A 13,889-nucleotide genomic window follows, 5' to 3' on the forward strand; every position below is an offset into this window, starting at 1 on the left:
GCATGAACTGAATTGGTCTTTCTGTGTTGTAATTCCCTGTCATTTCCTCCAGCCCTTATTCCTTCTCCAGTTCACGCCCAATAAATTATGTTTAATATGATTCACTCCTAAAGGAGAGAAGATCACATGGCTTACACTCCTTTGTCTGCTCTACAAATGCTGACTACTGAGGAAGGTTTTTTTTGTTTTTAGGGAGTTTTTGGTTGGTTGGTTTTGTTTTAATTCAGTTTAATTGTGATTTGTTAAACCAAGGCTTACAGTTGCTAGTTTTGAAGTCTTGTCTTATGGCTTTGAACCTGAAGAGCTTTTGTGTCAGAGCTTCTACAGTCTTCCCAGTTACATTAGTTAGTCTGAAAGAAGACTTGTTTGTGATCTTGCTTCTTTTATATGTTAGAATCACTTTGGTTTATACATTCTTACTGTATTCCTTCTGGATGAAATATTTGTTTGAAACTAGTGTGCATTGCATTTAGGATGCCTCTATGTGCCTTCTTTTGATGCATCAAAACTAGTCTTTACTATATGTAACCATAAGCAATCGGTTCCCCAAGCCAGTACAAGTTTTAGTAGATTATCTAATATTGTTTGATTTATTTTAAGTAATTACTTGACCAACTGATGCAGCCTTACTCAAAATCACAACTTCTGCATTTCTCTGCAAATATTACTAAAAACATGCATTTCATTACCATGAAAGCTTTTAACATCAAATTTATTGAAGTATTAATTTGATTAGGAGCATCAGATTTATTTCTACCCAGTTCTGCTTTTGAAAAGGTGAATATTTTCTTCCAAGACAAGATCTATTTGACAGCAATGTTAATCACAATAAATGTCACCACATCTAGTTCTTTTGCAATTTTGCATAATGAAATAACTTTGAATACTGAGAGAAAAATTCCAAAAACCTTATAATCAGCTACATAGAAACTTACATTTGATAAAGTGGACATTTTCACTTGATAAAACCTGCTGCAGTGTAGGAGTGAGGGAAGATGATTTTCTTTTAAAGTGATCTTTGTATAGCTTGATGGAGATGAATCACTCAGCAAGTAATTCTCTGTCCTTGCTAATAGCATCCAATGTCTAACTGTGTCTTCTCCCTCCTTTTTCAGATCCTCGAGTCTCTGTGGATAGTGATGAGTCGCAATGTGAGCCTCTTGTTTACTACGGTTACAGCATTAGTGACAATCCTCTTCCACAGTGGGACAGCTCTTCTCAATTTTGTGCTTTCAGTGGTAAGTAGTATGTCATTGATTTACGTGGTCCATTTTACTGGAGTAACCTAATTGCACATATTGTAACAATGAAAATTCAAACCTAAAGCATTGAAAACATCTTCTAAACTTATCTAATACCGAGATTCTTTAAGATTTTACAAATTTGCTATTTATTTGGGGTCATTCTAGATGAAGGGCAAGATTAGGAGGTAGTAAGTCTTCCTGTCATTCTATTAGTGGGAAATTCTTGTTTCAGGCCTTGAAGGTACTAAGCTGTAGCTTGTAATATCTTGCATATAACTGCTGAGGAAGTCTTATGCTATGTCTGCATAAGCATATCTCTGTACAGGGCATTGCTTTCAGGAGATGGAAAAAAAAAATTGCAGGGAAATCACCAATTTAGTTCTCTAGTTGTCATATACAAAAAAAAAGATTGCATGAGAGTATTTTATTTCTTCCTTAGTCCACAGCTTCACCCAAGATGGCACATATAAAACTGTGTCCAAAAAGGTAGCATACAAAAATTGCAAGCTTGGGAATGAATTGCCAATGATTTCAAGGCACTCAGGCTCAGATGCAAAATTTATTTTCAGATACCTTATGACTTCTAAAAAGTTTGTTGTATGCTGTTGCTGAGATGAATGATCCTGACTTTTTGTCTTGCAGCAGAGTCCTGCCTCTTGCTGGGGCACAGTGCAGTCAGCTGAGGTAGTTGGGATCTTGCTGTGTTGTAATTCTTAAAAATTAGATGCTTGAACTGTACTTTTATTTTTTCATTTTTCAGGTTTCCTAGTTGCTACAGAAAAGTTTGGAGTGGCACAAACTAATTTAAATTTTCCAACAAGATAATGCTCAAAGTGGTTAACTTTTCTACTGATTACATTTCAGTCTGGTTTTAATCATCTTAAATAGAAATTAAAATACTGAATTTTATTTTATGTTTTAAAGTTTGTTCTTTAAAGCATGGAAATAATGGACACCTTGTTCAAAACCTCCATTTTTGAATAATACATCATCTATCAAAATATTAAGTAGGAATGTCGATCTGTGTAGCACATTCATCCATGATCCAGTAAGACTGTGTTCAGATCTTCAACAGACTTATGAAAACTGATTATTTACAGAAGTGTCACTTGTATTTCACTTCTGAATACAAGTTCCTATCTGCACACACGTGCACGTGGATGTATGTATATGCCTTTGTGTGGGTGTATAATTATGCAGATGTTTACTCACATGTGCACAAACACTTTCATTCATTCTGCTCATATTGTGTTACAAAGTTTGGAAGAGAAAAAGCTCCGTTTGGCTCATGGGCATCTACAGTCCTGCAGGGAATGCACAGATTTTGAATTCTGTTAAAACACACAACTAAACAAACAACCAGAAAATCCAAAACAAGCAAAAAACTCACAACAAACAAAAACCCTGAAGCTTTTCAGTAGAAAATAGAGAATGAAAAGCAGATACAAAAATATTTACTGAATCAGTGAATCTGATTCACAAGCAATTAGGTTATGTATTTCCTGATACCTGTGGAAATGTTGAATTAGGCTTTTGGGTAGAGAGTGCTTATCCAGGGTTTTCTCCTTGAATTCAGTCTATGCCTTCTCAATTTAGAGTATTTAATGTTTTCAGCTACAGGACAAATTCTACAGCATGAAATTGTAGTCCATCAATTGTTTAACTATGGAAAGGTCTTACTGTTTTGTCTTTGGTAAATTCTTCCACATAGTCATTCACAGGATCTTGAATTGTTGCTTAGGAGACAATTTAGGTATCTCAGATATCCTGTAAAAGAGATCTGAAAACTTTTAGCCTCCAGTTGCTCTAAGACAGTACATATCTTTTGGTGTTGAATGTAGTATTGAGGTTATTCTACTTTTTGGAAGAGTCAGAAAGCCATTTGATAATACTTGATAATATTCTGTGACTGCAGCTTCTTTTTGCATGTCTACACCTATTGTGCTAAAGGAAATATGTTAATTTTCCAAAAGGCAGATACTACAAAATTCAGTTAATTTTGTATGGTGCTGTGGTTACATCCACCTTCTTCTAGCAGAAATTGAATAGGCTTTGTACATTTTCCTGGCTTGTAGTTCAGCTTAACACCATTTTATTCCACTGCTGTTCATTCCCAGTCATCGCTTTGGCTTTTACCTTTCAGGTGGGTATGTCTGTCTTGTGTCTCCTTAAAAAAACAAGTTTCTTCTGTAAACACTGGGGAAGAACAGTCAGGGTAAGCAGATATTATACTTACTGTGCTTAGAGCAATGTGCTGCTCTTTGTGTTGAAAACTGCACATGCAGAAGGATCCGTAGGCTGAGCTCAGTGGAAGACACAACATCATCTGGGTGCCTGATTCAGTATAGAATTTTCTAGTGAAATCAGGAAATATTATAGTAGCTTATAAATGGCAGAGCCCATCAAGGAAGAAAAATAATTGCAGAATTACAAAGGATGTTAAAATGTGATTTTAAGATTCTCTTACTTGAAGCTGTTACAATGTAGCTAATCCTTCTACTGAAACTAGATTATTTCCCATTAAAGCAAGGCTTAATTATTGTTACTATTTTTTTTAAGCTCAAAATGAATGATAACAGCATGCTATTAAAATCTGCTAATATAATTCCTTGTTTTATTAGCTAGATTGGTTTATCTCCCAAGGCAGAAGCTAAACACCTGTGGAAATGGAATATAGCCTAAACCATTATATGATGTTTTGGACAGGGGTCATTACAGGTCAATAGTTGAATGTGACTTTCAAGTTAAAGTCTGTGAGGGTAGAGTAGGGGTAAAATGGTAGTAGCATTTTACTGAGTGTAAAGAAATTAGGAGCAGAGACAGATTTCATTTTGAGATTGGTTATGATATATTGCAATGCTGCCTGCATTTTGTTTTCTGAGCATTTTCAGAGGGATTGAAGGAAAAGAGCATGAGGTGTCTGGATAAAATGCTTGAAAGTAAGATTTATGGAGATTAGCTCAGATTATAAACTGTTTGCCGTATTAAGAAAAGATTAAGATGTGGCTTATTCTAGAATACAAGTAGGTTGGAAACAAGGAAAGTGAAAGAATTCATTTTAATCTTGGGAGAAAAGAAAAATATCTGAGTCTTGTGCATGAAGCAGATACAAGCCATAGTGTATGCTTCTTGCATAAATAATGGATTTTTCTTGTTTGAGGTATTCTGTTTCGAGATGGACACAGTTCTGTGATTTATTCTTAACCAAGAAGTTGCTGAGGCCGCTAACAGGAAAATAAGAGAAACACAGTTGACTGCAACATAGAGGAAGTTAATCCAGTCTGGTTGTAATTTTTTTGTCCTTTAACTGAAACTTCTGTAGTTTGAGATTCATCATCAAACTCAGAGGAGGAATATTCACTTAGGATTGCCATCTTAACATGAAATTTATGATTGTGAATTTTTGTGTAATTCATATCTGATACTCAGCTGCATAATGACTCTTGGGACAACTCAAATTTACTTGGTGGTTTTGTTTGCTTGTTTTGAGAATAGATATAACTATTCAGCAATTTTTTGATCTGTTAAACATGCTGAAAAAGAGCCAAAGAACACAACAACTAGAATGTTGATCAGCATTCTAGTTGTTTGGTCTAGATGTGACTTCGGAGAGGGGCTGAACAGAGGCAGAAATTTTACAATGTCTAGATGTAAATGTTAAGTCATTTTTGGAGCAGAGGAGAAAACAATTATTTCAGCTCTGTTTTTCTAAATCCAGGCTTGTAGGAATATCTTGTTCCCTTCCAGTAAAATTCAATATCTGAAGCATAGCTTCATACTCCAATTCTATGAAGTATTTATTACCTTGTAATTTAAAACTTCAATTTGTTTTGCAGGTGATTTTTCTGACTACGCTGTTCTACCTGTTGAGTTCCAGTGATGAGTATTACAAGCCAGTAAAATGGGTGATAAGCCTGACACCTTTGTCTCAGCCAGGTCCCTCCTCAAATATAGTTGGCCAATCTGTGGAGGAAGCAATAAGGTATAGTGCTGATTTCTTGTCCTTTGTTGAAGATTCTTCTTGAAATTTGATGTTCAACTGGAAATAATTAACAATTGCAACAGCTTGCATTTCAAAGATGAGTTGCAATAAAGATTTCAAGAACCTAGCATTGATGATTTCTCCCCCACTTTGGTTGTTAAAAAAGCAACTTGATTGGACATGGCTAAAAATTTTCAGAGGTCTGTGCTGTCATGAATATTAGTGTTTTGTAAAACTGCTACACCCATGACATCCCTAATTCATCAGGAAGCGGTGTTTGTGGTTGTGTTGGCAGTAACAGCTGATGCAGCTCAGTAGGAGCAGATGCATGCAAGAAGACAGTAGAAATGGAGGACCTGACAGCAGTGCTGTACACAGTTCAGAATTACTTAGTTTGAAGTATTTTGTCTAATATCAGAGAATAAGTACCCATTTGTACTTGGAATGTATTAGATACACTTCTGGAGTATATTTTCCAGTTCAGTTTCACCTGAAAGAAATCTAGTTCATGATCTCCGTAAATCAAATTCAACATCAAAGGGAACACCAGGGGAGTGCTCTCCTTATCACACTTGGAACACTAGTGTGCTGCACCTACAGAGTGCATCCACAGTGTTTCATGCTTAGTCACCATTTTTTTGTGTTGGCTCTAATTTAATTTAAGTAATTTAATTATTTAATTAATTAAAGGAGAATTTTTTAATGTTTTAAATATGGTTCGTAAAGATTTCACAGTAAAGCTATTTTGGAGTGTTGCAGTAAAGTTCATTCATCACAGATGAATGAAATCACCTTTCAGCTGTAAGAAACTTGAAACACTAACATGCTGGTAATGTAATAAACTGGATTTTAAATAAGGTGTTGAAGTCATAGTGTACTTTTTAAAAAAGTTGATGGTCTGGACAAAGTGAACAGACTTTGTGCTGAATTCTGTATAGCTGTTGCCTCTTACGCCACTGCTTTCTGTGTCATCTTGTGCACACATACAATACATGAGTAGGCTTTAAACTGGGGAGGTATTAAAGCTGCTTTCCAAACTCATTGCTAAATGTTTGCCATTTTAACAATGGCAAGGTTATATTATGTTGCATAGGATCTTGAACAAGAGTGCTAACTGCTGTAGTCATTTGAAATGAAGGGGCAGTTCAGGTAGAAAGCAACAGATTTGGAATTCTGCCATAAAGTTAATAGCCTTTCTCTTGACTGACTGCTATTGAGTTTTCATTGATCACATGGTTAGTATCTCAGTTCTGTCTTTTCTGAGTAGTGTGAGTGGATTTAGAAACTGATACTTGTCTCACAAATTGTTCTCTTTAGCCCATGGTAGAGGGGAACAGTGTGAAAAAGTAGGATATGGTTTATCTGGGCATGCATACTAGGTGAGGAGGATTGTATTAAATGCAGTTACAAGCTTACAGGTATGTGACACATGTGACCTAATGTATTTCTCAGAATTGGAATGGAGGAAAGAAAGAAAATAATTTTAGAGAAGCCACAGGAAAATGAGTAGGAAGGAGCCAGCATGCATCAGTAACTACAAATATGATGGGAAAAAGCCAGTGTTTGGAGAATCTGGAGAATGTGGAAGGGGAAGCAGCTTGTCATACACAAGGGACCTCAGTCTGTGTATTCACTAAGCCTGAATCAGTCACTCATATTTGGTTGGAGTAGCCTGTACTTGGTTCCTTATTTGAATTCTTTGGAATGATTCTTCTGAGATTTTCAGAAGTTCCTCACTTCTCAGTTGTACCTAAGGATTTATCCTAATGATTCTCAGTTAGCTTGCATTCCACTCAAAACTTACTGTGATCTTCAGTATGTAAATATGGTGAGTGTCTTAACAATTTCTCATTAATTTATCCATGCCCAATCTGTTGCCATATGAAAAACAATTGCTACTTCAAGCCCTTTCTTTTGTCCCAGAGAAGCAATAATTCTTTCTTTTTGGAGATGAGTTGTTGTTGTGGGAGCATAAAAATGGCTTTTTCACCTCATCTGTAAATGGCATGCAAAATGGATGTTAGTGCTTGGTGGTAAGATGGAAGAGGCTCCATTTGTGTTATGAATTGTCAAATAATGAAACATCTGTAGTTGTTTTCATCATTAGACTAGTCATAGCATTACACAGTATGAATTCACCCTCAAAATATCCATGCTTTCAAGTTGACCAAAAAAATTAAGTTAATAAATCTCAAAAGTCATCAGCTGTGTTCCAGCTCCCACCACTCTTCAGCAGGACATGTGTAGTGGTTTAGGTTCACTGATTTGAGTTTCCTGGCCAATGCACCAATTAATGTGGTGGGTTTAGCGCTGGCTAAAATCACCAGTGCACTTACTCATTTCTTGCTTGAGATATGGATTAGGAGGAGGGCAGAACAGGCTCAAGACTTAAATAAAAGGTATGAAGAAAACTTTATTAACAGAAGAATAAAAATAATCAGACTAAAACCTTCAGAACACCTTTCGTCCCCTCACCCGACTTCTTTTCTTTCCCAACTGACAACGTAGAGATAAAACCTGTGATTTTAAATCAGTTAACACCTCTACAATAGTCTTTCATCAATTCTTGTAGGGAGAGGAGCTTTCTCTTGCCATGCCATGCATATGGAGACTTCTCCACAAGAAACAGTTCTCTCATGACTTTTAATTTCCACAAGTAGAATCTGCCCGGGAAATAATTTGCAACCGTGAAGTTCCTCCCTATTTCCCAGCCTTCCCACAGCTGAGTTAATGGGCCATGTCAGCTTACAGGGTATTATTTTAAGGATGAGCTGCTCAAAGGCAAAGGTTCTCTTCATCTATCTTTGCGATTACCTTAATCTCTGGGAACAGAGGTCTTCTTCTTTCCCTGGGGGCAAAGGGTCTTCATCATTCTCATCTCTCTCTCTGTTCAAGCCTCTCATGGGATCACAACTCCTCAACCTCTACTCTGCTTCATTATGGATACCTCTGCTCATATCTACAGTTTGAGCACTCCATCCCCCCATACTTTCTCATGAAGTAAAGGAGATATTCCAGTATATCATAGTCCATCTCCATGGCTTTACCAAAAGAACTTTCAGCCTCAATACTAGAGCATCTCCTCATCCTCCTTCCATCTGGAACTTGGCTCCTTCTTTACTGACACTGGTGTCTTCACATTGTCTTTCTACATGTCATCACTCTGTCCTTTTCTCTCCCTTGAGTGAGGATCAAGGTTTGCAGGTCCCATCTGTGTAGTAAAAGATTTAGTATCTTGTCCAGGCCTGCAGGTGGCTGAAGCAGTCACAGTGATGGATTTCAGACTGCACTGGGCCGCTCCCTCTGCCTGGCAGCAGCTGGGGCTGTGTGGGGGCCACGGTAGAGGAGGCCTGGCCCGGCCCAGAGCCACTCCCTGGGCCTGGTGGACCCCCGCTGGGCATGGGCAGCAGGGGCAGGGCTTAGTGTCAGCCAGATGTTAGTTGTGAACTGACCCAGCTGTGGCCTCCTGTCCCCCTGCCCCAGCCAGGCCGTGCAGGCCACAGTGGAGTGGGGCTGGCCCCACCAGAGCTCAGTTACCTTTCAAGGCCAGAAGCAAGAGAAAGATTTCCTGGGCTTGCCTGTTTTTAAAATGTAGAATTCACAGAGGTGGACCCAGCTTCTAAGTGGTTTAATAGGTTGTCAATTCTCAGAGCTAGCCAGCTATTGGTGTTCTCCAGGCACAGAGGAAGCTCTTAGCAGCTTCTCTCAGGAAAATCATTGCTGTGGGTGGTTTCTTCCCTCTTCACCAATATCAATTAATGCAATATCAGCACAACATATCATATGCACAAAGCTAGGACAGCATCTAAGCAGTCCTGTCTAGAGGGCAGGAATTGTCCTGGCAGGAGACAGACCTAATCTCTCTGTTGCGCATAAACCAAATGACAATCATCCTCCATGTTATCAGTCACTTCTGTGCTCTTTTACTTAGAATGTGTTTGTGAAAAGCACTAGGAAACTAAGGAATCAAGGAAGTCTGTTCCCTTGTGTGCTTTGCCATTTATTTCAGAGGAAAAGGGCAAGGGGGAAAGGAGGGCAATTGGCAACTCGTTTCTGTAGCTCAAGAAATCCCCTATTTTACAGATGTTACCCAGCAGGCTCTTAAACAAAGAGCTTTTCCCAGTTCAGTTTCTCTCATTGGAACTGTGCCGTGGATTTTGTTTTTTTTTTTTATTTTATGGACTATAAATAGCTATAAATTTTATAAATACTTTCCTAACTGCTTTGATGATGAGTTTGCAAATACAGTGACAGTTCTCTGTTCACACAAATAGATTTATTAGCAGTATAGGGGTAAGAGCAGCTTTCTAGGCTGCTTTGAGCCAACTGTTGAATCTCACTGTTTCTGCCAAAATACCACAGATTATAAATTTGAACTTGAGTAGCAGGAAAAAGTAGGTGCAGCTGTGGTGACACTATAGGAGTTTTGAAGAAGCTCCACCAAGGGCAAGTTGTGCTGGGAAAAGCATGAGCCTTGCTTTGAGGAGGTGACCGTCCTAGTGGGACCAGAGGACAGCAGTGACTGCCACTTGCTCTGACTTCAGGAAGACTTGTGACAGCTTCCCACAGTAATCATCTGGGTGAGCATGAGCAGCAGAAGGGGACGGCTGTAGGAGCGCTGCTGTGTGCCCAGCAGGACAAGTTCTAACTCTGGGAATGCTGCTGTTAGTGGTATGACTCAGGGCAGTGATGGTGCTGTTGCTGGTGATGGTCTGGAGTGAGAGCTTGGGTAATGGTGTGAGAGTCGTCTTCTGCATGGCTATGGGTGTCCCTTCCCATCTGTAGAAGGCAGGACAGCTGATGGAAGGATTCCCTTGCCATGTGGGGAAGGCAGCAGCTTAATGGAAGGAAGGTTCTCCTCTTCCCCAGTCCTTCAGGCCTCAGTGATGAAGAGATGACACCTTTTCATGAGGGACAGTGGGAAAAAGGGGCCATGCAACCCTTGACAGTCAACAAGAGTACTTTTCTAGGTCTCTCTGGGGACTGGAAGGCAAATGGCAATCTAAGGGGCTATTTGCTGCTAGTTTGGTCTTTTCCCATGTTGTGAATGTGACTGAAAGCTGGGAATTTGCATTTACCCCAGATATGTGCCTTTGACTGAGCTTTCCCAATTCTCACAGGCAGTGCCACCTGCCTCCAAGCAGCCCTCCACGTGGGAACTGGCAGTGTTTGAACTATAGAACAAGCAGAGATTTGCCAATTGGTCATAAACCAGTTTTCCCGATTTTGCGTTACTTTCATAATGAAAATGCTCCTATGATTTTAGACTAAACACTTGTGTGTGCTTTGTTGTCATATATTGCACTTGCTTCTCTTCATTGTTGCATCTTGTGGAAGGCAGAATTTAATGTACAGGGAAGGGGAGAGGTCAGTAGTTATATGATGTTTCCCTAAAACACAGCACACAACTTTGGAGGAAGATTACTACCAATGGCATATGTGACCGCAGGGATTTCTGACTTTCAAATCAACCAATGAATTCAGAATTCCATGCTGGAATTTCATGAGCCATTGCCTGTAAATGAGGTGGGAAATAAAAATTTAGGAAAGTTATAATAATCCCAAGTACTGCTAGTGCATCAGCCGTAAAAGAGCTTCTGTTCTCTAGCAGTTTTGGTCCTTCAAACCCAGTTGGTGTATCTGTTTTCCTTTTTCTTTGGTTTGCAATCTCAGGTCTTTCTCAGTCTAATTTTCTTGGTGTGGCCACATTTCATTACTCTTTTTTTCTTCTTGCGATTCTCTTCATTTGTCCTTTGCATTTCATCTCTCCACAAGTTTTTTTGGGGTTTGTTTTTTTTTTTCTGTTTTCCATATTGCATAAGTGGGTATCAGGATAAAAATGTGATGGATCACAAAGGTAATATTTTATCATGTGCGAGAGTCTCCCTTGACTGACAGTGGTGGTCAGTTGCCTGTAAATATAGTAAAAACATGATTTACTTTGACTGAAACCACTTAAAGTCAGCCATAGGAACGAAGAAAGGGAAAAGGGAGAGGCCTGAGGACTGTGGCAGAAGGATTATTCCAGACTAGGTTGAGCTGCAGGAATTCTTTTGGCACCACTGTGTCAGGTTTAGGAAGATGATTTGCTTTAGAAACATGAGGACCACTTGGACCAGTTTACTGTATTTCGATAATTTTAATTCTCAGTTGTAGTTAGTGATTTTCTTTATTGTAGCTATAATTAATTATGTAGTATTTTGAAGGTTGAGGGGAATCGTTATCTGCCCATAACAGTGTGAGAATTCCTTTGTTCACATGGGTTCTGTAAAATAAAGTAGGTTCATGAGTCATCTACTTTATTGCTTAAGTAGGAATATTTTATTCTTTACCCTTGAAATAGGGAGGGGGTGCTCTTGTCTGGATTTTTATTTTTGTTTCATTTTTGTCCTGAATGGATGAAGCAGTAAGTCTCCAAATCACAGGTTTCCAAGTAGTAGCATGCACACCTTTGCCTGAACCATTTTCCTTTCCCTGAGCAGCATGTCGTTCTCTTCCTGAATGCACCATACCCTTCTTCCCTGAAGCTCCCATTCTGCTTGCTCTGGTGGAGATATTGCACATTACTAAGTTGCATGTTCTCACGGCCTCAGTGCAATTTAGTGTGTGCGATACTTTCACATGAGTGCATGCACACGGGTATGGCTGTGGCTTAAAGTTACTGCAGCTTGCAGTTTTGGTGGGGCCTAATTACATTGTGAAATGGTCTTAAACCCAGATCAGTGTTTGAGTGATGCCTTGAAACGTGTTAGTGGAAGTTTGTTCTGTAATGCCAGGAAGATGAGTACTGTTTGTTTTCAATTTGAGAAGGGTTATCATTATTTGCTTCATTTTCTTCATTTGCCATGCACACTTCAAATTTGATCAGATGTTTCACTGGTTATAGAAAAGTTACTTAAAATACTAAATATTTCTAAAAAGGAAATTGTTATCCTTGGCTGAAATTGGTTAGAAAGTCAAAAGAAAAATTTGATGTGAAAAAACCCTAGAGTGCCTTGATGGATAAAATAGGTTCTTAATGAAATTTCAACTTTTATTTATTAACATCTAAAGAGATCTGTAAAGAGCTAGCATGCAAACAAACAAACAAAAATTCTCAGCTGTTTAAACATCTAATTGGTTTGCTGTGGCATCCTGGCAATGATTATGGAGAAAATGAGACAATGATACAATTCCCACAGAAAACAATAATCTTCCAGCATGTTAAGCTAATGCTTAGAAAAAGCAAAATGTGTGATCTTGTTTATTTTACTGCAACATTAATAATTTCTTTCAGACTAATTTTTCAAATATAACAGTTAACTGATTATGTTTTGACACAATTTTTGCATGCAGTGAATGTTCTTTAGTAGCAGGAGTTACTTCCTGCTGAAATCTTTTGTAACAGGAATGCATTTAGTAGGACATTAGTGAATTTTTTCAAGCTTTACTTATGGTGTATGTTATGAGATGGAAATAGAATTGAGCAGTTGTCTTAATGATTCTGTCTTAATCGTGAAGCCAATGGCATCCTGGCTTGTATCAGCAACATTGTGGCCAGCAGGACCAAGGCAATGATTGTCCCCCTGTACTTGGCACTGCTGAGGCCACACCTCAAGTCCTGTGTCCAGTTCTGGGCCCCTCAATGTAAGAAGGACATTGAGGTGCCTGGAGCATGTACAGAGAAGGGTAACAAAGCTGATGGAAAGTCTGGAGCACAAGTCCAGTGAGGAGCAGCTGAGGGAGCTGGGGGTGTTTAGCCTGGAGAAAAGGGGACTTGGGGGGACCTTATCACTCTCTACAACTGCCTGAAAGGAGGCTGCAGCCAGGTGGGGGTCAGCCTCTTCTCCAAGGCATGAGAGGAAATGGCCTCAAGCAGCACCAGGGAAAATTCAAGTTGCACATTAGGAAGAAGTTCTGCACAAAAAGGGTTGTCAAGCATTGGAGTGGACTGTCCAGGGAGGTGGTGTAATCACCATTCCTAGAGGTATCTAAGAAACTACTAGATGTGCCATTTAGTGTTACGGTTTAGTTTACAGGGTGGTGATGGATCAAAGGTTGGACTCGATGATCTTGAAGGTCTTTTCCAACCTAAATGATTGTATGATTCTCTAATGAACTAATTGCCTAGTTTAAGCTGTGAATAACAGACAAAACGTATTTTAATTACATTGAAGAAAGGAAAGCTTCAGTTGAGTTATTGGAAAAAGAGTAGAATGTGGTCTGTAAATCTATGAGAGATGCCACATTCATACGCTGAACCAAACTGGCAGTAACCATAACCTGATTATCTTAGTGGGGTAGGTAGTAGTATTTTTAAGCTTCCTATTTTAGTAGCAATAAACACATGACTTGCTCACACCACTTTTTTAGTCTTAAGTATTCTCATATTTGCAAAAAGAACCACTGTAGGATTCATCTTTACATGTACTTCCTTTTATATAGAAAATACTTGTCCTTAAACACCAAAGCTGTCTGTGCATTGCTGTATGTATACGTGATTTCAGTAATTTAAAGAATATTTCAAAGAAAATTAGATCTTTGAATAAAATTTCAGAAAATAATTTATTTGCTCATACTTAATCTTTACTCCAAAATTTACCTAAAACTATGAAAAAATGTTCATTATTATACATATGTAATTTTGGTGAAGCGTGTCACAGTCTGTAAATGTAATCTGAATT

At 38.6% G+C, this 13,889-nt stretch overlaps 1 protein-coding gene across 1 annotated transcript in view; it reads left to right on the top strand.

The window, feature by feature from the left end:
• Positions 1 to 13,889, top strand: part of TMEM245 (transmembrane protein 245) — an 87,977-nt gene that overhangs the window by 53,568 nt on the left and 20,520 nt on the right. The window contains exons 13-14 of the mRNA XM_014256801.2: positions 1,116 to 1,238; positions 5,081 to 5,226. Coding sequence (XP_014112276.2) covers positions 1,116 to 1,238; positions 5,081 to 5,226 — 269 coding nt within the window. The remainder of the gene's footprint in view (positions 1 to 1,115; positions 1,239 to 5,080; positions 5,227 to 13,889) is intronic.

The sequence above is a fragment of the Pseudopodoces humilis genome, chromosome 1, assembly GCF_049639895.1.
Source record: "Pseudopodoces humilis isolate 2021_Gansu_Grassland_sample_001 chromosome 1, ASM4963989v1, whole genome shotgun sequence".
In the NCBI taxonomy this organism is placed as follows: Eukaryota; Metazoa; Chordata; class Aves; order Passeriformes; family Paridae; genus Pseudopodoces; species Pseudopodoces humilis.